This window comes from Microcaecilia unicolor, chromosome 4 (genome assembly GCF_901765095.1).
Source record: "Microcaecilia unicolor chromosome 4, aMicUni1.1, whole genome shotgun sequence".
NCBI classification, from domain to species: Eukaryota; Metazoa; Chordata; class Amphibia; order Gymnophiona; family Siphonopidae; genus Microcaecilia; species Microcaecilia unicolor.
In genome coordinates, this window is record NC_044034.1 from 342,639,649 (window position 1) to 342,661,285 (window position 21,637).

Sequence of the window (21,637 nt, forward strand, 5' to 3'; positions counted from 1 at the left end):
CACCTAATCACACTGACCACCCTTCAACATCTTCTGTCCTTCTGTGACTGTTCTCTTGTGCTTGACTGCTTAAATATTTTAAATTTAAATGCTTTACTTTTTGTCTATTAGATTGTAAGCTCTTTGAGCAGGGACTGTCTTTCTTCTGTGTTTGTACAGCGCTGCGTACACTTTGTAGCGCTCTAGAAATGTTAAATAGTAGTAGTAAGTATAAATGTAAGTGTCAGGTGATTTGGGACACACAGTATTCTGAGATTGTACTCGGTGCTGTGTGAATTGCTAGCAATAAAAGCTGTTTTGTTTTGGAACCAATTTGTCTTTCGTCTCCTGAATTTCGGACCCGTTACATTTAGGCGCGTCTCACTCCGAGTCCTACCTCTGCGGAAAAGAGGAAGTTGCGTTAGAGTAGGCGGGAGTCCAGGATGCCCCTGAGGAGAAGCCCCGACGCTGGCAGAAGACTGACTCTGAATCGCCGGTGCTGAGGGAGAACTCCTGACAAGATGGTGGTGGCGGGCCCAAGCGCTCCAACGGCGCTGGGCAGGAACAGCATCCGCAAACCGCAGTGGAGCGGCCGGGTGACGGCGGCGCTGTTGCGGACCCCGAAGGAAGCAATGGCGGTGCTAGAGCCCGGGGTGAATGGCGCGCTCTCGCTGGAGGATTCGGTGTGCCCCGTCTGCCTGGAGATCCTGCTAGAACCGGTGACCATGCCGTGCCGGCACTCGCTCTGCCTGCCCTGCTTCCGCTGCACAGTGGAGCTGGTCAGCCTACGCATCTCCGGCTGGGGCTGCGCCCGCGACAACACGCTGGTGGACGGCGAGCTGTGGGAGCGAGTGCGGCGCAGCCACCCCGAGTGCTGCTGGCGGCTGTTGTTGCAGCAGGAGAAGGAGAGGACCCAGGGGCCTGGGCTGGAGATGCCGTCCGACGAGCCAGGTGCCACCCCCTTTTAAACTTGAGTCTCCCAGGAGAAAGGGCCACTCAGGGCCCCGGGCGGGAAAGTGTCGATAGCGGCCCAGGGTTTGGGGAAGTGACTCACTCATGGTCCGTCCAATTTGGAGAGGGAGGAGGGAACTTATGTCGTTATGTTTTTTGTGTTGTCAGACAATTATGGATATAAGCCCCGCCCCTAACCCTGCCCCCTTTAGCATCCCCAAACAGTTGGGCCACCGACCGCCTATGCTCATCCTATATAATAAAAAGCACCTCCAACATTCTGAAGCTGACTCCGTGGCACTGTGGCAGTGTAGGGTTGTAAGTCTGTAGTTCAGTGTTTCATTGGCTCTCACTGTCAACGAAGAACCAATCAGACAGAACGGAACTTGGAGGAGGGAAGTGGAGTGGATTGAATCGCTAACAAACAATCATATACAGGGAGGTACTAACATCAGTGGAGGCAAGTACACAGAACGGAAGGGAAGACAAATATTTAATCACTTTGTCACTCACACACATCACACACACACACACACACACACACTCAATCAATCACTCTGTGTATCTCTCTCTTACACTGTCTATAAAACACACTGTCACTCTCAGTCTCTCACATGGGCAACTGTATGTTGCATTCTCACGAGTAAGGAGCTCTTCTGATGTGATTGTTAAACTGATTGAAGGGCTTGAACAAGGAAAACTTTTACCACATTGTAACACAGTTTACACAAAAAATATTGTATATAAAGAAACCTTACACATGTAAACAACAATTATATTCAGAATACAACCGTGGAAACATTAATGGCAGGAACTCATTACATTGCTAGCGCCCGTTTCATTTCGTTAAGAAACGGGCCTTTTTTACTAGTTTAGAATATTGTGTACAGTTCTGGAGACCGCACCTTCAAAAAGATATAAACAGGATGGAGTTGGTCCAAAGGGCAGCTACTAAAATGGTCAGTGGTCTTTGTCATAAAGTGTAGGGGCACACACTCACAGATCTCAATATGTACATTTTTGAAGAAAGGCGGAAGAGGGGAGATATGATAGAGATATTTAAATACCTATGCACTTAAATGCCCAGGAGAAAAGTCTCCTTCAATTGACAGGAAGCTCTGGAACGAGGGGGCATAGGATGAAGGTGAAAGTAACCTGAGGAAATACTTCTTCATGGAAAGGGTGGTGAATTCATGGAACGGCCTCCCGGTGGAACTGGTGGAGACAAAAACAGTATCTGAAGTACATAAGATCTCAAAGGGAGTGATAAGGAGAGTAGATGGCATGGATGGATAGACTGGATAAGCCATGTGGTCTTTACCTGCCTACATTTTCCTATGTTTCTTTAATAGCCAGCAGTAACAATATGGTCATATTGATCCATACATTAATCTTTCAAATTTGTAGAAACTGATCAGATGTCAGCTAATCTCTTCTTTTTCAAAGTGTTTCTAGCTGCTCAGTCTTAACTCACAAAGGGCCCCTTTTCTAAAGGCGTGCTAGCATTTTTAGTGTGCGCTAAAAATAAGTACGTGCTAAACGCTAGAGACGTCCATATATTCCTATGGGCATCTCTAGCATTTAGCGCACGCTAAAAAAGCTAGCACACCTTTGTACAAGGCTCCTACAATAAATTGTCCAGCTGTCTGACCTCTTTCTTCTCTGTGCCTTTTTAGATCCGCTATATCCTTATTATGAAAGAGACCCCGGCATTTGTACAGCTTCTTAATAAGTTGCTTATGTTTGTTTCCCCTCTGCAGCTGTGCTAGTCAGCAACCATACTATCCTCACCCAGTTCTGCGTAGACCACAATATTGGAATGGTGGTGGTTGGACCAGAGGCTCCCCTTGCTGCTGGTAAAGTTAGCACAAACTGTTTGCTTAGAAATATCCAGACTGTTAACAAATGGATTACTAAGCCCAACGGGTTAGTCTTAGGTCTGGGCCAACAGAAGAGGTAGCATCACAGCCCATACAACAGCGACATTACTATCAACTGACTCATGAGTACATTTTTGGCAGGCTCCAGAGGGTCTTCGGCCAAAGGATTGGTCGCTGCAGTAGCTAGGACAGAAGAGAATTGACAGAGGAAGTAAAAATAGAAAATGAAAGCTCAGATGATATTGTCATCTATTTATTTAAAAATGTATATTCCGCAAATATCGTCAAAGTTCTAGGCGGATTACAATAATACAGTTCATACACATTTCACAACATAACTAACAAACTCAATACAGACATGATTCACTCTTTTTTTAATATAGATTATTCTCAACGCTCCAGCACCGAAATATATCAACGTGTTGTGCTTTTAATATTGAACAAGTTAGGGTCCATCATAGGCCTTAATAAATAGTAAAGTTTTACTTTCTTTCTTAAATTCAGTCAAACTCTGAAGCGCTCTCAACCGTTTTGGGAATGTATTCCAAACATTGGACCAACTATAACGAAGTTCTTGTTTTTATATTCCTCCAATCTAATGACATGGTAGGAAGCCACATCAAACAAGTATTGCTCTCCAGTTCTCAATGATCGTCTAGGCTTGTATACATGTAGCTTTGATGCCAATACAGGAAACACTAGTCTGTTTTGTACCTTAAAAATCAAACTTAGGGGGAGGGGCAGAGGGCAGGTTCTGGGTGAGTTGGAAACCCAAAAGCACAAGGTGAAACTGCTGTGCAATCTCACCCCACCCCAGGAAAAAATTGACAATATATATACAGAAACATTATTTAAAACATTGTATTGATGTTGATCTGATAAATTATGTGATGAAAGAAATTTCCTAATGCATTAAATATTGTGAACCAGCACTTCTAAGTGGTCCTTTTACTAAGGTACGCTAATGGATTTAGAATGCACTAAAAATGTCGCTCAGCCTATTGTATCCCTATGGGCTATTTGGCACTTGACGTACACTAATTCACTAGCGCACATGGGCTCATTTTCGAAAGAGAAGGATGCCCATCTTTCGACATAAATCAAAAGATGGAAGTCCTTCTCCCAGGGTCATCCAAATCGGTATAATCGAAAGCCGATTTTGGACGTTCCCAACTGCACTCCGTCGCAGGTATGGCCAGAGTTCAAGGGGGCGTGTCGGAGGCATAGCGAAAGCCAGACTTGGGCGTGCCTAACACTTGAATGTCCTTGACCCATAATCGACAAGCACTTGGACGTTTTCACCCGGACCTGTTTTTCTTACATCTAAGGCACAAAAAGGTGCCCAAAATGACCAGATGACCACCAGAGAGAATCGGGGATAACCTCCCCTTACTCCCCCAGTGGTCACTAGCCCCCCTCCCACCATCAAGAAATATCTGTAAAAATATTTTGTGCCAGCCTCAGATGTCATACTCAGGTCCAAGACAGCAGTTTGCAGGTCCCTGGAGTAGTTTTAGTGGGTGAGTATACTTCAGACAGGCGGACCCAGGCCCATACCCCCCCACCTGTTACGTTTGTGTAGGAAACAGCGAGCCCTCCAAAACCCACCAGAAACCCACTGTACCCACATCTAGTTGCCCCCTTCACCGTAAGGGCTATGGTAGTGGTGTACAGTTGTGGGTAGTGGGGTTTGGGGGGCTCAGCACACAAGGTAAGGGAGCTATGTACCTGGGAGCAATTTATGAAGTCCACTGCAGTGCCCCCTAGGGTGCCCGGTTGGTGTCCTGGCATGTCAGGGGGACCAGTGCACTACAAATGCTGGCACCTCCCATGACCAAATGGCTTGCATTTGGTCATTTCTGAGATGGACGTCCTTGGGTTCGAAAATCGCTGAAAATCAGAAACGACCATGTCTAGGGACATCCATCTCTAAGGACAACCAAATTTAAGGATTTGGATGTCCCTGACGGCATTTTCGAAATGAAAGATGGACGTCCATCTTGTTTTGAAAATACAGGTTTCTCCGCCCCTGCATCAGGATGTTTTGCAAGGATGTCCAAATTGAAACGTGGACGTCCCTTTCGAAAATGCCCCTCCACATCTGTTAGCACACCTTATCAAAGGACCACTAAGACGTCAGTCTTGCAAAGTTCAACATTTCTTCTGGCTTTTGCCAATTAGTAATCCTATAGTGGAAGTGCGAGTGTAATGTGTATTATTTGGTTTTGCTAACTCGAGTCAGTAATGCTGCAGCCATGGTGGGATTGTAATTCAACTCTCTTTACTCTTTCTAATTCTGTTATAAAGTGCTACAGAGGCTGTGTTAAAGAATAATAAATAGAAATAAAAAGAAGATAAAAATTGACTAACTTAGGGGCCCTTTTACTAAGCTGCGGTAAAAAGTGGCCTTAGAATGTGCTTATGCATGTCAATCCTGCACGCGAAGACCATTTTTACCATGTGGGTAAAATGGCCGATTTTTCTATTTCCAGCATTAACTTCCACACATGGCTATTAGCACATGTGCGCTTAACTACACTTTTTTTGTGCTAATCAGTTAGTGCATTGCTAACCAATTAGCACAGTACATACCTACTCTCTGCCCCGACCCGCCCCCAGCACTAAAAAGTAAAGTTTCTTTTTTGGTGTGTGGGAATCATGCGCACATGAAAAAAAGATCATGGGACACCTGTACGCATCCCATGGTAAGCACTCTTTTGCTGTTGTAAGCATGCGTTAATGCTTACCGCAGCTTAGTACAAGGGTCCCTCAAAACATTTTTTGACTAGCTTTTGAAAGCAGCACCTTACTCCTCAGATCAGGACAATAAGAGCAAAAAAATGACAATGTTAGAATATATAAGTGAAACATAAAACATTCCAGTCAAAGTAGCAATCGAGCAACATAAGATGTCTAAAATTAAGGTGATAAAAATACTTTAAAAAAAAGATATAGCGGAATTAGAAAAAGTTCAAACAGCGACCAAAATGATAAAGGGGGATGGAACTCCTCTGGTATGAGGAAAGGCTAAAGAGGTTAGGGCTGTCCAGCTTGGAAAAGAGACAAATGAGGGGAGACATGATTGAGGTCTACAAAATCCTGAGTGGTGTAGAATGAGTAGAAGTAAATCGATTTTTTTACTGGTTCCAAAAGTTCAAAGATTAGGAGATACTCGAGGAAGTTACATGGAAATACCTTTAAAACAAATAGGAGGAAATATTTTTTCACTCAACAAATAGTTAAGCTCTGGAACACTTTGCCAGAGGATGTGGTAACAGTGCTTAGCGTATAGGGTTTAAAAAAGGTTTGGACAAATTCCTGGAGAAAAAGTCCATAGTCTGCTATTGAGACAAACTTGGGGAAGCCACTGCTTGCGCTAGGATTGGTAGCATAGAATGTTGCTACTATTTAGGTTTCTGTCAGGTACTTGTGACCTGGCTTGGCCACTGTTTGGAAAACAGGATACTGGGCTAGATGGACCATCGGTCTGACCCAGGGCCAGATGCACTAAACGAGCCAGCAATGTGGTTTTTAATCATGAACTAATATGCAATACCATAACATTTTCCTCTTTACCATGTATGTATGCACCTTAGTGCAATGCCTTTTGTAATTCTGTTACCCGGAAATGGCACTCGCCATTACGGCTAATGTAAGCCACATTGAGCCTGCAAACCGGCGGGGAAATGTGGGATACAAATGCTACAAATAAATAAATAAACCAGTTCTAGCCAGTCTAGCGAGCAAGTAGTAAAACAAGACATGCACAAAAGGGTTCTCCAAGCATTTTCATGTCATGGTAGCAGCTAACGAAAACAGAATGCAAATGATCTACAGGTTATTATAATGAGCTAATTAGTATTATAATGCGCATGCAAGGCAGATGCACAGCCGTTTTCCGACCCCATGCACCGTGGAAAACCTAATGGAAGGTCTGCACCTCTCGTTGGGGCTGCTTAGGACCCATGTAGAGGAGGACGCCCATCGCAAAAATCGGAAGAAAAAAAAAAGTCCAAGTGCTCATCAGGGATGTCCTTTCAAGTGCCTAACACTTGGATGTCCTTCTCTCAAAATAAAAAAAAGGACGTCCCTGACGAGCCCTTGGACATTTTTCGCTTCAGATTTTGTGAGAAGGTCACCCATCACAAAATCTGAAGAAAAAAATGTCCAAGTGCTTGTCAGGGACGTCCTTTTTTTTTTGAGTGAAGGACGTGTATGAAGCCGTCTTGGCATAATGCTTGGCTGCTCTGCGCATGCTCAGCTGGCCGACTGGCTTCCCCTCCTTAGGAAGGAAATCGTGTGCAAATGAGCTAACAGCGAGCAGCTCATTTGCATGCGATTTTCTTTATGCATGCCTGTTTTTTACCGATTCGCTAAGGGATCGGTAAGGGAAGTGCTCTTTCCGTGGAGTTAGTGCATCTGGCTCCCAGTATGGCTACTCTTATGTAAAATTGCATTGCTTTGTCCACCTGCTGATCACCCAGCCATCTCTCCCTGTTTCTCACTTCCTTCCCCCCCATCTTATCCCTTGAGACTTGTCATTGAAATGCGTTTGTGTTTTACTTCTATATTCTGATATTATGTTTTGCTCATACTATCCTGACCTGCGGAAGAAGTTTCTGGCCTTCTAAAGCTAGTCAAAAATTTAAGTTTGTCAAATAAAAAGGTATATTTTATCTTTCATTTTTTGTTTTATTTCTATTTATTAACTTGGTTCTGTTAATACATGTGCAACTGAGGTGTGCAGAATTGCTAACTTTGGGCCAGATGCACTAAACCTTAATGACCCTTTTAACGACCCTTTACTGACCCTTAACGAAGAAATTTTCAACCGTAGCATGCATCAAAGGCCATTTTCCGACGAAGCTAGCAGCTAACGAAAACAGAATGCAAACGAGAAACTACCATTGAAATGTGGACAATTCGGAATGCACTAACCATACCGACGATTGCAACGAATCATCTACCGTCTGAAATTTAACGTGAGCTCAGACCTGTCGTTAAGGCCTGAGCTGTCATCTCCACGCTGGCCCCTGCACCATAAAAATCATGTTTAAAAAGAAAAGTGAGCTCCCCGCTTCCCTCTGCCTAAAATAAAAATGAAACTAACAACAAAAAAGGATCGGGAGGGGGCAAAAGCACTCTTCAGGAGCGTCCTTCACGGACGGCCTTGCCCCTGCCCCACCCGAATTCGCTGCTGCTCCCCACTCCCCCCCCCCCCCCGCTTCAAAACCAAAATAAAAATAAAACTAACTTTTAAGGCTGCCCTGGCCCCCCCCTCCCTTCCTGTCTCTTTCCCAGCCCCGCCTCCCGACATCCTCTGCCCTATGCCCCGCCCCCTCTGCCCCCTCCTGGGGTCGTTGTTGCTGCCATTCCCCCCCTCCACCGGGCCCCCCTCCTACCGGGCCCCTGCAGTGCCTCTGCCTCTGTGTGAAGGCGCTGCATGGGCAAGAAGAACAGCTCAGCTGATGCCTTCGCCCAGTCTTCATTTGCGTCTCTCTCCTCCTGGGCCCGCCCCCGTCTGACATAAGTAACCAACGTAGGTTACTTACGTCAGACAAGGGCGGGCCCAGGAGCAAAGGAGGACGTCCTTTTCTCTTGGGCCCGCCCTTGTCTGACGTAAGTAACCTACGTAAGTTACTTACGTCAGATGGGGGCGGGCCCAGGAAGAGAGAGACGCAAACGACTGGGCGAAGGCATCAGCTGAGCTGTTCTTCTTGCCCGTGCAGCGCCTTCACACAGAGGCAGAGGCGCTGCACGGGCCCGGTAGAAGGGGGGCCCGGTGGGGGGGGGAATGGCGGCAACAACCCCAGGAGGGGGCAGAGGGGGCGGGGCACAGGGCGGAGGATGTCGGGAGGCGGGGCAGGGAAAGAGACAGGAAGGGAGGGGGGCTGGAGCAGCCTTAAAAGTTAGTTTGATTTTTATTTTTATTTTGGTTTTGAAGCGGGGGGGAAGCGGGGAGCAGCGGCGAATTCGGGCGGGGCAGGGGCAAGACCGTCCGTGAAGGACGCTCCTGATGAGCGCCTTTGCCCCCTCACGATCCATGCAACCTGTTTGGGGTTTTTTTTGGTAGTTTTGACATTTGTGGCATGCGCAGAGCAGCCAGCATAACGCTTGGCTGCTCTGCGCATGCGTTAGGGGCCGATTACCGACGGGGATTACACAGGTTCGATGCATTGTACTTTACAGTACCGCACTGAACATGTGCGACTTTTTTTTTGGTGCATACTTCGTTTTTTTAAATTCGTTAGGAACTTTAACGTTTTAGATTTTTTAACGTTTGGTTGATGCATCTGGCCCTTTTTCTGGTTAACTGCAGAACTGAGATGTAATATCTTGTTTATTGCTAGGGCTGGTTGACGACTTGACCTCAGCAGGTGTGAAATGTTTTGGTCCCACAGCCAAGGCAGCACAGCTGGAGTCCAGTAAGAGTTTTGCCAAAGAATTTATGGATCGTCACGGGATCCCAGGTGCCCGCTGGAAAGCCTTCACCAATCCCCATGAAGCATGCAGTTTTATTACTGGGTAAAGCATGGTCTACCCGCTAGAGTTTCACATTCTAAATTTGTTTTGGGATCTTGCCAGGTACTTATGACCTGGATTGGCCACTGTTGAAAACAGGATACTGGGCTTGATGGACCTTCGGTCTGTCCCAGTATGGCAACACTTATGTACTTACGTAAATGTCAGTCTCTCTGATTTTGGCATAAGTGAAATAAAATCGTTGGTCTCTGTCACACATTACTACATGAGAGGAGTGTTCTGACATAGCTGGTATTTCATTGAATTACATATTGGACTAGATTCTATATATGGCGCCTGAAAATTCTGCACGTAAAAAAAAATATACCTAGGCATAATCTCTAAAGTACGCCTAAATTTTATAGAATAGGCATACATTTCTGTGCGGTATATAAAATACACCAAGCGCCTCTCCACACAACCAAATTTTGTCATGGTCAGTTACACAAACAAAAAAAGCAACACTGGGCCTTCAAGACTGAGACAACAGGAGTATTTTATTGATAAATGACCCGACATGAGCCGTGTTTCGGCGTTAAATAACACCTGCCTCAGGGGTCAAGGTTCAATTTTAAATACTGTTGTTTGTATCTGTCCAATGCCGAGATTCGGTTGTAAAAAATGTGTTGAACTTGTGTCTATCCAATGCCTCCAAAACAGGTGGTAGAAAAAAATCTAGTGAGGCTGTCAGAACCCGACAGCCGCTATGTAGGAGAAACTCCTGTATTAGCCTCGTCTTAATGCGAAATCAAAATTGAGGCAGGCGTTATTTAACGCCGAAACACGGCTCGTGTCGGGTCATTTATCAATAAAATACTCCTGTTGTCTCAGTCTTGAAGGCCCAGTGTTGCTTTTTATGTTTGTGTACTTTCGATGTATGCTGATTAACCTCTCTGTTTGGCTTGGTCATGGTCAGTTATGTCATGTTTTACTTGGCATAGAGCAGGTATATTCTATAACAATGTGTATAGATTTTCGAAACGCCCATGCCCCGCACATGGCCACGCCCTCTTTTCAACTATGCGACTTAGAATTAACCACACCATGTTACAGAATTCGCTTAGCAAGTTGTACGCGTAAACCTTAATGCCAATTAGTGCTGATAATTGCTTGCTAACATCCAATTGACAGCACTGATTGGCTAATCAGCCAATTAAGTTATGCGTATTGTTATAGAATATGCTTCGATGTCCACGTGGAAATTAAGACACAGTATATAGAATCTGGCAGATTATGGGGATAATTTCTAAAAGATTTTCTGTATGTGCAGCTGGTTCAACATGCGAAAAAAGACCTTTCATAACATTGTGTGGTTATTTACTTACCTATATGTAGGCGCAGCTACAAGATGGGGTCCTTTTACTAAGCCGCTCATAGATCAGCACATAGGTTTCCCATGCACTGTAGTCACTTTTAGCGTGGCAGTAAAATGGCTGCTTTCGGGGGTATTTTTTATTTTGGCAACGCACTAATTTCCCCATTAGCGCGTTGCCATTACCACAGGGAGCCCTTACTGCCACCTATTTAGGAGGTGGTAAGGGCAGAGGGAATGATGCTGGAGTGTAGGGGGTAGAGAGAGATCAGAGGTGCTGAACCTGCTGGGAGGAGAAAGGCAGAAGCACCTAATCATAATGCCAGGTGAGGCATTGGCCATGGAATCAGTGGCTGGGGATTTTGGCGCCCTTTATGGCTGGCAGCCTGAGGCAGCTCCTGGTTAAATGGTTAAGCCGCTTCTTTTGGTCATGGTGTTTTGCATCCTTGACTACAAGTGGAATCTCTTATCTCTGCTTATAGTGCGGACTTCCCTGCCTTGGTTGTAAAGGCAAATGGTTTGACAACTGGAAAAGGTGTTCGTATTGCAGAGGATAAAGATGGGGCCTGCAGAGCTGTGCAAAGTCTAATGCAGGTGAGTCACTCCCTGCCATCACTTGAAAGAGTTTTCACCATTCTACTACTAGAAGTATCTGGGTTTTCATAGCATGCTAAGCGTTGGATTGTTTCCATCTGAGCAATATGCAAGTCTGCTGTAGAAATTATTTATTTATTTATTTGCTACATTTGTACCCCACATTTTCCCACCTATTTGCAGGCTCAATGTGGCTTACATTATGTTGCAAAGGCATCACAATTAACAGCTTACAAGCATAGTTACTGATTAATGTATAAGAATTCAGGTAAGTAGGGATAGTAGAATGATAATACATAACCTATAATTGAGAGCAGGTTAAGATATAATGATCAATGATGATAATATGATGAATTAAAGGGATCAGTAATAGTTGGTTCTGGTATAAATTGGAATCAAGTCATTAAGGAGGATTCTTTTTGTAAGTCTCTTCGAACAGGTGCGTCTTCAGTAACTTCCGGAAGGTTATGAGAATGAATCAACAATATCTTTGTATTCTTTCCATCCCAACAGAAGTTGGAAAGAATTATACAGAAGGAGTCAGGAATTCTCCGTCTGTCTGCCTGCTTGAGGGCAAAATAACTCTGTGTCAGCATTAGTGTGTGGCTTAGAAAACGGGGGGGGGGGGGGGGGGGGGGGGGGGGGGGGGGGGGCTAATTGGACAGAGTTCCAGAGAAATCCCCCCCCCCACACACAAAAAAAACCTGAGTCTAATTAATTTCTATGATAGGAGTTCCAGCTTCTTTTACATAGAAAATTTAACAGAATAGGCTGAAACTTGGTGTGTAGAGAAAATCAGTAAAAGGACACATCTGATTCAAAAATGGACCACATGAAATGGGTGGTGGGATGGGGGGGGGGGGTTCCACAGAAATAAGCCCTGCCCCAACAAAATGCAAATGGCCCAATGCATTTCTATGGGAAAAGGAGTTCTAGTATACAAAAAGTGAAACATATCTTTAGGGAATTCCACCTTTCGGATTTCCTTGCCTCATTCTTTACTTTCCCAAACTGCATCCCCTCAACTGCCACATCCCTCAAAATTGCCCCTAAAGTCCAAAAGCTATCTCCATTTGCTACAGCCCCTCTACCCCTTACCAAAAACTACCCCTTTCAAATGCCTACCACCCAGTAAACTGCCCCTCACCTACAAAATATCCCCTGCAACTGACATACCACCTATACTGCCCCCACTTCCTGATATTTAAAACCAAAAACAGAGCTGCCACGTTACCCATCTCTAGGAGGGAGGCTTTTTGCAGAGATGCCCAGTTACCTAGTTCCAGGCTGGAGATGTTGGGACAACCCTAGTTTTGAACTTACATCCCAAAGCAATGTGGGTTTTGTAGTGCCTGATCCTGCCCATTGATATTAGTGTTGTCAGTCCCATAATGCATCAGGATAAGGTGGTCAGAATTCCAGAACTGATCCAAGATCTCCAGCCTAGAACTGATTAACTTGGCATCTCTGTTTTTGATGAGTCCTGATTTTGAAGTTACATACCAAAGCAGTGTGTTATGTATGTTATTTTAGCCCCTGGTTTTACCCATTGTAATCAGTGCTACAAGTCCCATAATGCAACACAATGGGTTTTGTCAGAAATCCAGGTTTTCACAATGATTTTTTTCAGAGCTGCTAAACACCTAGTTACCACAGGGCCAACAGCCCATGATAATATAAACCCTGAAAAAAAAAAAGAAATCTACTCCTATTTTAAAGAGCTTTATACTTGCAGTAACTAGTAGATATAGCTTAAAACAGCGATTCCTAAACCTGTTCCTGGAGGCAGTCCAGCCAATCAGGTTTTCAGGATATCCACAATGAATATCCATAACAGACTACATGTCAAATCCCTCTCATGAATATTTATTGCGGATATCCTGAAAACCTGACTGACTGGGGTGCTTCCAGGATCAAATTTGGGAACCATTGGCTTAAATAACACTGTTATCACTAGATGGAAAATTGTAGTGATGTGGTAACTGGAGATTACTTTTAATGCAGGATAAGAAACTTGGATGTGCAACAGAAATCTTCCTTGTGGAAGAGCGCCTTGAAGGGGAGGAGCTTGCAGTAAGTAATAGCGGTCTCTTAGCTGAGCCGTATGGACACTGATGCTGGGTTATTATAGTACTTCCCAAACCTGCCCTAGGGACCCCCACAGTCAGTTGGGTTTTCAGATTATCCATAATGCATATATATATGGGATAATGTTGCATACCTTGGAACCCAGTGTATGTAAATCGATTTCCTGGTCCTGGAGGCACCCTAGTAAGTCAGGTTTTCAGGATATCCACCATGAATATTCATGAGTGAGATTTGCATGCAGTGGAGGCAGTGCATACAAACAGCTCTCATTAATATTCCTTGTGGATATCCTGAAAACCTGACTGGCTGGGGTGCCTTCAGGACCAGGTTTGGGAACCACTGGCATATACAATAACCACAAATACAATTACCACAAATAAGTGAAATGTCTTAAGAACATTTGTAAACTGAAGATAACAACAAATTCTTAAAAGAGAAGAAGGAAGAGAATTCCAAAACTGTGCAGCCTGATAGGAAAAAGTAGATTGAGAAAAATCCTCTTTGCCTTTACATGGCGAAATGAGGGAAATTTTAGTAAAAATTGATTTCTTGTAGATCTAGAAATAAAATCATTTAGAAAAACAAGATGAACACCTAAATAAGCAGGAGTCGGTCCATACAGTGCTGGATAGGTCAAAGCTAAATTCAAATCTTGCCTCCAATGGTAACCAATGCAAATGGAATAACAAAGGAATACTTCAAAAATAACTCTTGCTGCTGCATTTGTACTTGTAATTTAGACTTCACCAAATTTGTGCAACCAATATAAATAGTTACAATAGTCCAGTTTTGAATCAACAATCTAAAGACAGACAAATCAAAATTTCCGAATAAGCGTGGGATAAACATAAAGGAATCCTGTTCGGAAGGAATGGATCCTCAGAAGCTTAGCCGAGATTGGGTGGCAGAGCCGGTGGGGGGAGGCGGGGCTAGTGGTTGGGAGGCGGGTCTGGTGCTGGGCAGACTTCTGCGGTCTGTGCCCTGAAAATGGCAGATGCAAATCAAGGTCAAGTATACACATAATGTAGCACATATGAGTTTAAATTGTTAGGCAGACTAGATGGACCGTGCAGGTCTTTTTCTGCCTTCATCTACTATGCTACTATGTTACTATATCTTAAAAACCCAACTGACTGTAGGGTTCCTAGGGCAGGCAGGGGGAAACCCCTATGTTCTTGTATTCTCTCTATTCTAGGGATTCTCAGTCCATTTCTTGGGACACACCAATCCAGTCTGGTTTTCAAGATACCCACAATAAATATTAATGAGATCAACTTACATACACTGCCTCCTTAATATGCAAATCTATGTCATGCATATTTATTGTGGATGTCCTAACAACCTGACTGGCTGGAGTTCCCCCAGGGCAAGTTCGGGAATCATTGATTTATAAGGTGGATTGGTTGCCCTGCCTCCATTCTATGCAAATCTATCCAATGCATATTCATTGTGTGTATTCTGATAATCTGACTGATTGTGTGTGTGCTGGGTTGGAAACCCCTGCTGTATTTGCTATTCTTGCCATATATCAATTCTGGTGGAACTGTCATTTTTTTTATTGCAGTGCTTCTCAACCCAGTCCTTGGGGCACACCCAGCCAGTCATGCTTTCAGGATATCCACAATGAATATGCATGAGAGAGATTTGCATACTGAGAAGGCAATGCATGCAAATCTCTTTCATGCATATTCATTGTGGATTTCTTGAAAACCTGACTGACTGGGTTGAGAAGCACAGTTCTAGTCCAGAGTATCAATATCAATATGATTTTATAGTCCACTCTTTCCCCGACATGGGTTCACAAATAAAGTTACAATTCGAAACTATAAAAAATAAAGTCTGAAAAAAATGAACAAGCAGCATAAATATTACTTATCAAGCAAGAAGATTTTAACCATATTGTGTAATTACAAATAATTTTCCCATCCTGACATAACAAAAAAAGTAAACGTATACTAAAAAGTGTGGCTTATAATCTCATCTCAAAAAGTAATTTTCTTGGAGATATTCAATGCAGAGTACCCATGTGACCCAGTTTCTGAGGGAGACTTTCTTCCATTAGTGAGGTTTTTATACTGATATTTTCTAGCAAAGTACTTATTAATCTTTTTGTGGCTATGACCCCATGATAGTAGCAAAATAAAGCTGTGTGATCCCCCCTCCCTCAAGATGCAGAATAATGATGTACCTATGAAAGCTCCACCCAGGTCATAACCCCAAATGTGTATTTTGTGATCCCATTTGGAGTTCCAACTCACAGTTTGAGAACCTCTGCCCTGGTTCGTTGTGATATTTTTGACAGAGATGCCAAGTTACCCAGTTCCAAACTGGAGATTTTGGGACAGTCCTGGTTTTGAACTTACAGTCCAAAGCAGTGTGGGATTTGTAGTGCCTGTTCCTGCCCATTGGAATAAGTGCTCTAGTACCATAATGCAATAGGATGGAGGTGGTCAGAAATTTTATTTTTATTATTACATTTGTACCCTGTGCTTTCCCACTCATGGCAAGCTCAATGCAGCTTACATAGAGCAATGGAGGGTTAAGTGACTTGCCCAGAGTCACAAGGAGCTGCCTGTGCCTGAAGTGGGAATCAAACTCAGTTCCTCAGGACCAAAGTCCACCACCCTAACCACTAGGCCACTCCTCCACTCTAGGGATGTCCCAAAATCTCCTGCCTGGAACTGGATAACTTGACATCTCTGTTATGATCTGCTTCTTCCATTAAGGGCAGCAGTTCTTAGCCCAGCCGTAGGGCTTGTCCAGCCAATCTGGTTTTCAGGACATCCACAATGAATAGTGCAGTGGTTCCCAAAGCTGATTCTGGAGGCACCCCAGCCAGTCAGGTTTATAAATATTCTTGAGAGAGAGATTTACATGCGCTGCCTTCACTGCATGCAAATATTTCTCATGAATATTCATTGTAGATATCCTGAAAACCTAACTGGCTGGGGTGCTTCCAGGATCAGGTTTAGGAACCACTGGAATAGTGTGATAGAATTTACATTCCATCCTGGAGAAAAGCAAAGAGGGAATAATCCCCCAGAGCAGGAGTTTTCAATGTAGTCCTCAGGACTCACTCAGCCAATCAGGTTTGCAGGATGAAATCGACAATGAATATGCATGAGATACATTTATATATATATATATATATTACTTCTATTGTATGCAAATGCATAATGAATATGCAGGGAATAGATATCCTGAAAACCTGACTGGCTGGGTGTGTCCTGAGGACGGGTTTGAGAGCATCTGCCCCAGAGCAAAGGAAAGGATCAAATCTGCTAAAACAGGGATTCTCAACTCAGGCCCAGATGCACAAAACCTAACGAGCCCACAACTTGCGTTTTAAACTGGTTCCAGCCAGTTTAAAACGCAAGTAGTTCACCCCGGGCATGCACTAAGGGCATTTTCCCTGCCACGGTAGCAGGCAACGAAAACAGAATGCAAATGTTTGAAAAGCTATTATAATGAGCTGCAGTACCGTTGCAGCCCATTATAATCAGATGCACTACCGTTTTTCCGATTCCCTTACCATAGGAACCCTAACGAGATGTCTGACCTCTTGTTAGGGCTCCTGTGAGAGAATCGGAAAGGAAAAGGGCCCCCAAAAAGGTAAAAAAGAAAAAAGCAGGGAGCGCATGTGAGGGGCGTCCTTTAAGGACGTACTCTCCCTGCGCTTCTAAGAGACGTCTTTTTTTTTTTTTGCAGTTTTTTGTTCTGCCGGCGCTCGTGTTTTTTTTCCCCCTTCGCCACTTACCCCTCCACAGCGAAATTTTTCTATTTTCCTGGTTGCCGGAGAATCGGGACGTCCCTTTAGATTAGGCTCCTCTTCCTGGTCTCTTCAGCCAATCAGAGCGCGTTTCGCTGACAACAGCCAGCTAAGCCCGCTTTGATTGGCTGAAGAGACCAGGAAGAGGAGCCTAATCTAAAGGGATGTCTCGATTCTCCGACTCAGGTACCGAAGGACTAGAGAATGCAAGTGAGCTACAACGAGTAGCTCATTTGCATTCCCTATCGTTGATGCATTCCCGTTCCCTACCGATTCGCTATGGAATCGGTAGGGAACGGGAATTACCAATGTCTTTCATGCATCTGGGCCTCAGTCCTTGGGACACACCTAGCCAGTAAAATTTTCAGCATATCCACAATGAATATGCTTAAGATATATTTGCATACAATGGGGGTAGTGCATGCAGATTTATGTCAGGCATATTTATTGTAGATATCCAGAAAACCTGACTGGGTGAGTGTGTCCCGAGGACTAAGTTGAAAATCCATGTGCTAAAATGAAAAGAGCTAGGAAAAAAGGACGTCAAGTCCCAGGAGGCAAAGGGGCTCTGGTCCCTAAACTCTGCTTCCAGGAACTTGAACAGAGGCAGGTGATTGCAGAACGGGAAGTAGAGTTAGGAGGAAGCAAACTGTCTGACAGCCATCCCAACAAGTTTTGAAGGGAGAAGCAAGCTAGGTAGGACCCTGCTGGAGGATGTTGGTGACTGGATATTCCCTTAAGGATAGCATTGTATAGAAAGGTAGAAGATTGTGGGTAAAACAAACTGTTTACAAGGGAGGGAGCCCTGGCCACCAGGGTGAGGGGGTTTAGAACCCATTAGAGGTTCTGCCCCAGTCTAAGCAAAACCAGCCTGGCTATACGAGAGAAAGAAGGACAATTATTCTGCTATTTGATCTTTGCTACAGAGTGCAGACTGGGGGAAAGCCTGAATGACAGCATGCTAAAAAGTCTACTTGGGAAGGGGAAGAAGAGGGTTGGTCATGTTACCAGTACTGATACTAATGCTCTGTGTTCCCTTGCAGTGCTTATGTTTCAGTGATGGCACCACTGCTGCCCTCATGCCACCTGTCCAGGATCATGAGCGATGTTCAGATGGAGACACAACAAGCATGGGAGCTTATTGCCCAGTACCTCAGGTGTAGTGCTGTTAAATAAATCATTAGTTTACTAGGAAAAAATGCCCGTTTCTGAGCGCAATGAAACGGGCGCTAGCAAGGGGCCTCCTCCCTCCGTCCCTCCGAGCTACTTGCCTTGTTCGGGGTTCGCGTCGCTGTGTGTGGGGAGGGTTTTTTTTTTTTTGCTGCGCCTCCGTGGCCGTGCCTGTGGCGTTTCCGTTTCTGCCCTCGAGTGTCATAGCTCCGCCCTCAACGCCATGACGTTTTGACGCGAGGGCGGTTCAGACACTCCAGGGCACACCGGATATCTCGGGCGCCTCAACTTCCGTGGAGGCTTCAGAATGTTGGGGTTGCCTTTTATATAGAGAGATTATTAAACATAATCCGTAATTACAGATTTCCTGTTCTGGAAGCTGCAGACTTGGTGGAAGGCTAGAACTGCTTTTATTCTGGAAGAGTTTTGAAAGTTCTGGTACTGCTGCACAGGCAGAACCTTAGCCAAGTGGAAAGAGAATGGGCTGACATGAATGGGCACCCAACTGAGCAGGTTTATTTTTTAATAATAAACATCAATGCTACCAAAGTAACAAGAAACTTTATTTGAACACCCTTCCCTTTTGATGTCCTCCATTAGGTTTCCAAAGCTTTATTAGAGAATATTCACAGCACTATTCTTCAACAAGCTATTGATGGGATGAGGCAAGAGGGCTCGTCATACATAGGTAAGAGAACATGTGTCAGGGTGACTCTAGAATTATGCACTAGAAAACCTCCTGGTCCCATCTAGAGGTGGGATCAGGTCATTGCAAACAGATTTAGTTCTTTTTCAATGGGAACTATGAAGCTAAGCCAAAGGTCTACAAGTTCACACATACTGTGGGGTAAAGCAAGGATGGACTACAATCAGTTCAAAATATATATATAAAGCACATTTGTCAGATCATATCTCCCCCTCCTCTGCAACGTTTTCATTGGTTACCAGTGATACAGTTTCCTGTGACGCACCAGAGGAAAGACCCTCGATGCTGCTCAACGTTGCCTGTGTGAATCGGAATCAAAGTAAGGAGGGCTGCAGGGAGGAAGGGAAAGGTAGAGACACAGACACCAGATATGTATCCAGCTGGAGGACTATGGGAAAGGGGAGAAGGAGAAGAAGGGAAAGGAAAAGAAGCCAGATCTGGCCAGAGGACTGTAGGGAGGGGGTGGGGAAGGAGAGGAAGTGAAAGTGAGAGATACAGATACCAGGAGGTGGCTGGCTGTGCTCACACATATAGCGAGGAGGAGGATCTTAACCTTGTGGAGTCTTGGGCATCTGAATCTAGACTAAAACTCAACCATGATAAAACCAAGTTCTTAGTAATAGCAAACCCTTTTGATCATACCCTATGCAACTGCTTCACAATTGATCAAACCACCTACCCAATGGAAAATACACTAAAAATACTTGGAGTAATTAGAACCACAAGTCTCTTCGGTTGTTTCTAAAACTTCCAAAACTCTTTGTAAGCTAAAATGCATAAGGAACTACTCCTCAACCTAGACCCTCAGACTCCTGGTACAACCCTTTGTACTAACACAACTGGATTACTGCAATGCAACATATGCCGGTTGTAAAGTACAGTTAATCAAAACTCTCCAAACAGTTCAAAACACAACAGCTCACCTTATTTATAATATAACACGTTTTGACAGTGCAACCCCTCTGCTAATTAAGCTTCATTGGTTACCTATAAAAGCTAGAGTCAACTTCAAGATATGTGCTTTTATTCATCTTATAATTTATGGAAAAACCCCAAGCTACATGCGACCACTCATAGAACTTCCCCTGCGTAATGCAGTCCCAGAAGCAAGAGATTATCTTACACTACATTTCCTAAACTGCAGAAAAGTTGTGTATAAATCTACTCTGTCAATTGACCTCACTTATCTGGGCACGAAATGGTGGAACTTATTACCTAAACCTATCAAACACCAACATAATTATCTAATATTCCACAAATCTTTGAAATCCTATCTATTTAATAAATTCTTGACAACAGATTGTCAATTATTACTACTACTACTACTATTTAGCATTTCTATAGCGCTGCAAGGCGTACGCAGCGCTGCACAAACATAGAAGAAAGCCAGTCCCTGCTCAAAGAGTTTACAATCTAATAGACAAAAAATAAATAAAGTAGGCAAATCAAATCAATTAATGTGAACGGGAAGGAAGAGAGGAGGGTAGGTGGAGGCGAGTGGTTACAAGTGGTTACAAGTCAAAAGCAATGTTAAAGAGGTGGGCTTTCAGTCTAGATTTAAAGGTGGCCAAGGATGGGGCAAGACGTAGGGGCTCAGGAAGTTTATTCCAGGCGTAGGGTGCAGCGAGACAGAAGGCGCAAAGTCTGGAGTTGGCAGTAGTGGAGAAGGGAACAGATATATGTTTAATTCCTACTATTGCTGATCTATAATTAATGTATCCAACTCTTGACCAACTTTTTGATTACTTTCATGGTATTGTACTTAAAACTACCATCCTTAATCATTTTTTCAACCCACAATTAACCAATTACACCAATACTGTCTGTTACACTCCTTCCATAATTATTTTGATTATCCAATGTAAGCCACAGCCACATTGAACTCAAGATTCCTTGGGATAATGTGGGATATAAATGTCATTAAAAAATAAATAAAAATTGCTGCCATGCTGTACTGTTATAAAAACAAGATGTCAGCTTTAAAAGATTTTCAATGGTTCCCTCGCCGCACAAGCGGGGTCCCAGGTCCAAAACTTACTGCCATGCCGTAATGTTATAAAAGCAAGGTCTCAGCTTAGAACTTCTTCAATGGTTCCCTTGCTGCTCAAGCGGAGTCCCAGATCCAAAAATTATGTTCCCTTGCATAGAATCATGATCTAAAAAAAAGAAATTAATGCATGAAAGCATGCTCTCAAATAAAAAAGAAAACCAATTCCCTCGCTGCAAAAGCGGGGTCCCCGATCCAAAAAATTAATGCATAGAAGCATGGGCTGAAATCACAAACAGGAAGAGAAGCCGTACGCTTCTTAACTCAGATGAGGAGTGCATAAAAGAGTACCAGCCCAGGTTCCCTTGCAGAGAAGCACGATCTCAGCTCAAAAACATGGCTTCCTGGCATCGTGTGAATCCAGAAAACAGGAAGAGAAGCTGCGTGCTTCTTAACGGCAACGCGATGATGTCACGGTGGGGGGGAGTTCTGTATAATATGCCGGATGGTCAGATTAGCGGAGGTTGGATAGTTGATACTGTACTTTATATGGAAATAGATTTGCCTAACGCTCAGGGAACCATCAACCTAAAAGAACTGACCATCAGTGACGGGGATAACAGACACAAATAACGGAGCTGTATGATGACTGCCTACCTCATGCAGTACGATCTCAGGA

General features: G+C 44.0%; 1 protein-coding gene across 1 annotated transcript in view; it reads left to right on the forward strand.

The window, feature by feature from the left end:
* LOC115469740 (trifunctional purine biosynthetic protein adenosine-3-like) overlaps positions 1-21,637 on the forward strand; it is a 76,380-nt gene that overhangs the window by 5,473 nt on the left and 49,270 nt on the right. Inside the window, exons 2-7 of the mRNA XM_030202526.1 lie at positions 2,691-2,786; positions 9,161-9,335; positions 11,127-11,238; positions 13,243-13,311; positions 18,139-18,252; positions 18,866-18,953. Of these exons, the coding sequence (XP_030058386.1) occupies positions 2,691-2,786; positions 9,161-9,335; positions 11,127-11,238; positions 13,243-13,311; positions 18,139-18,252; positions 18,866-18,953 (654 nt within the window). The remainder of the gene's footprint in view (positions 1-2,690; positions 2,787-9,160; positions 9,336-11,126; positions 11,239-13,242; positions 13,312-18,138; positions 18,253-18,865; positions 18,954-21,637) is intronic.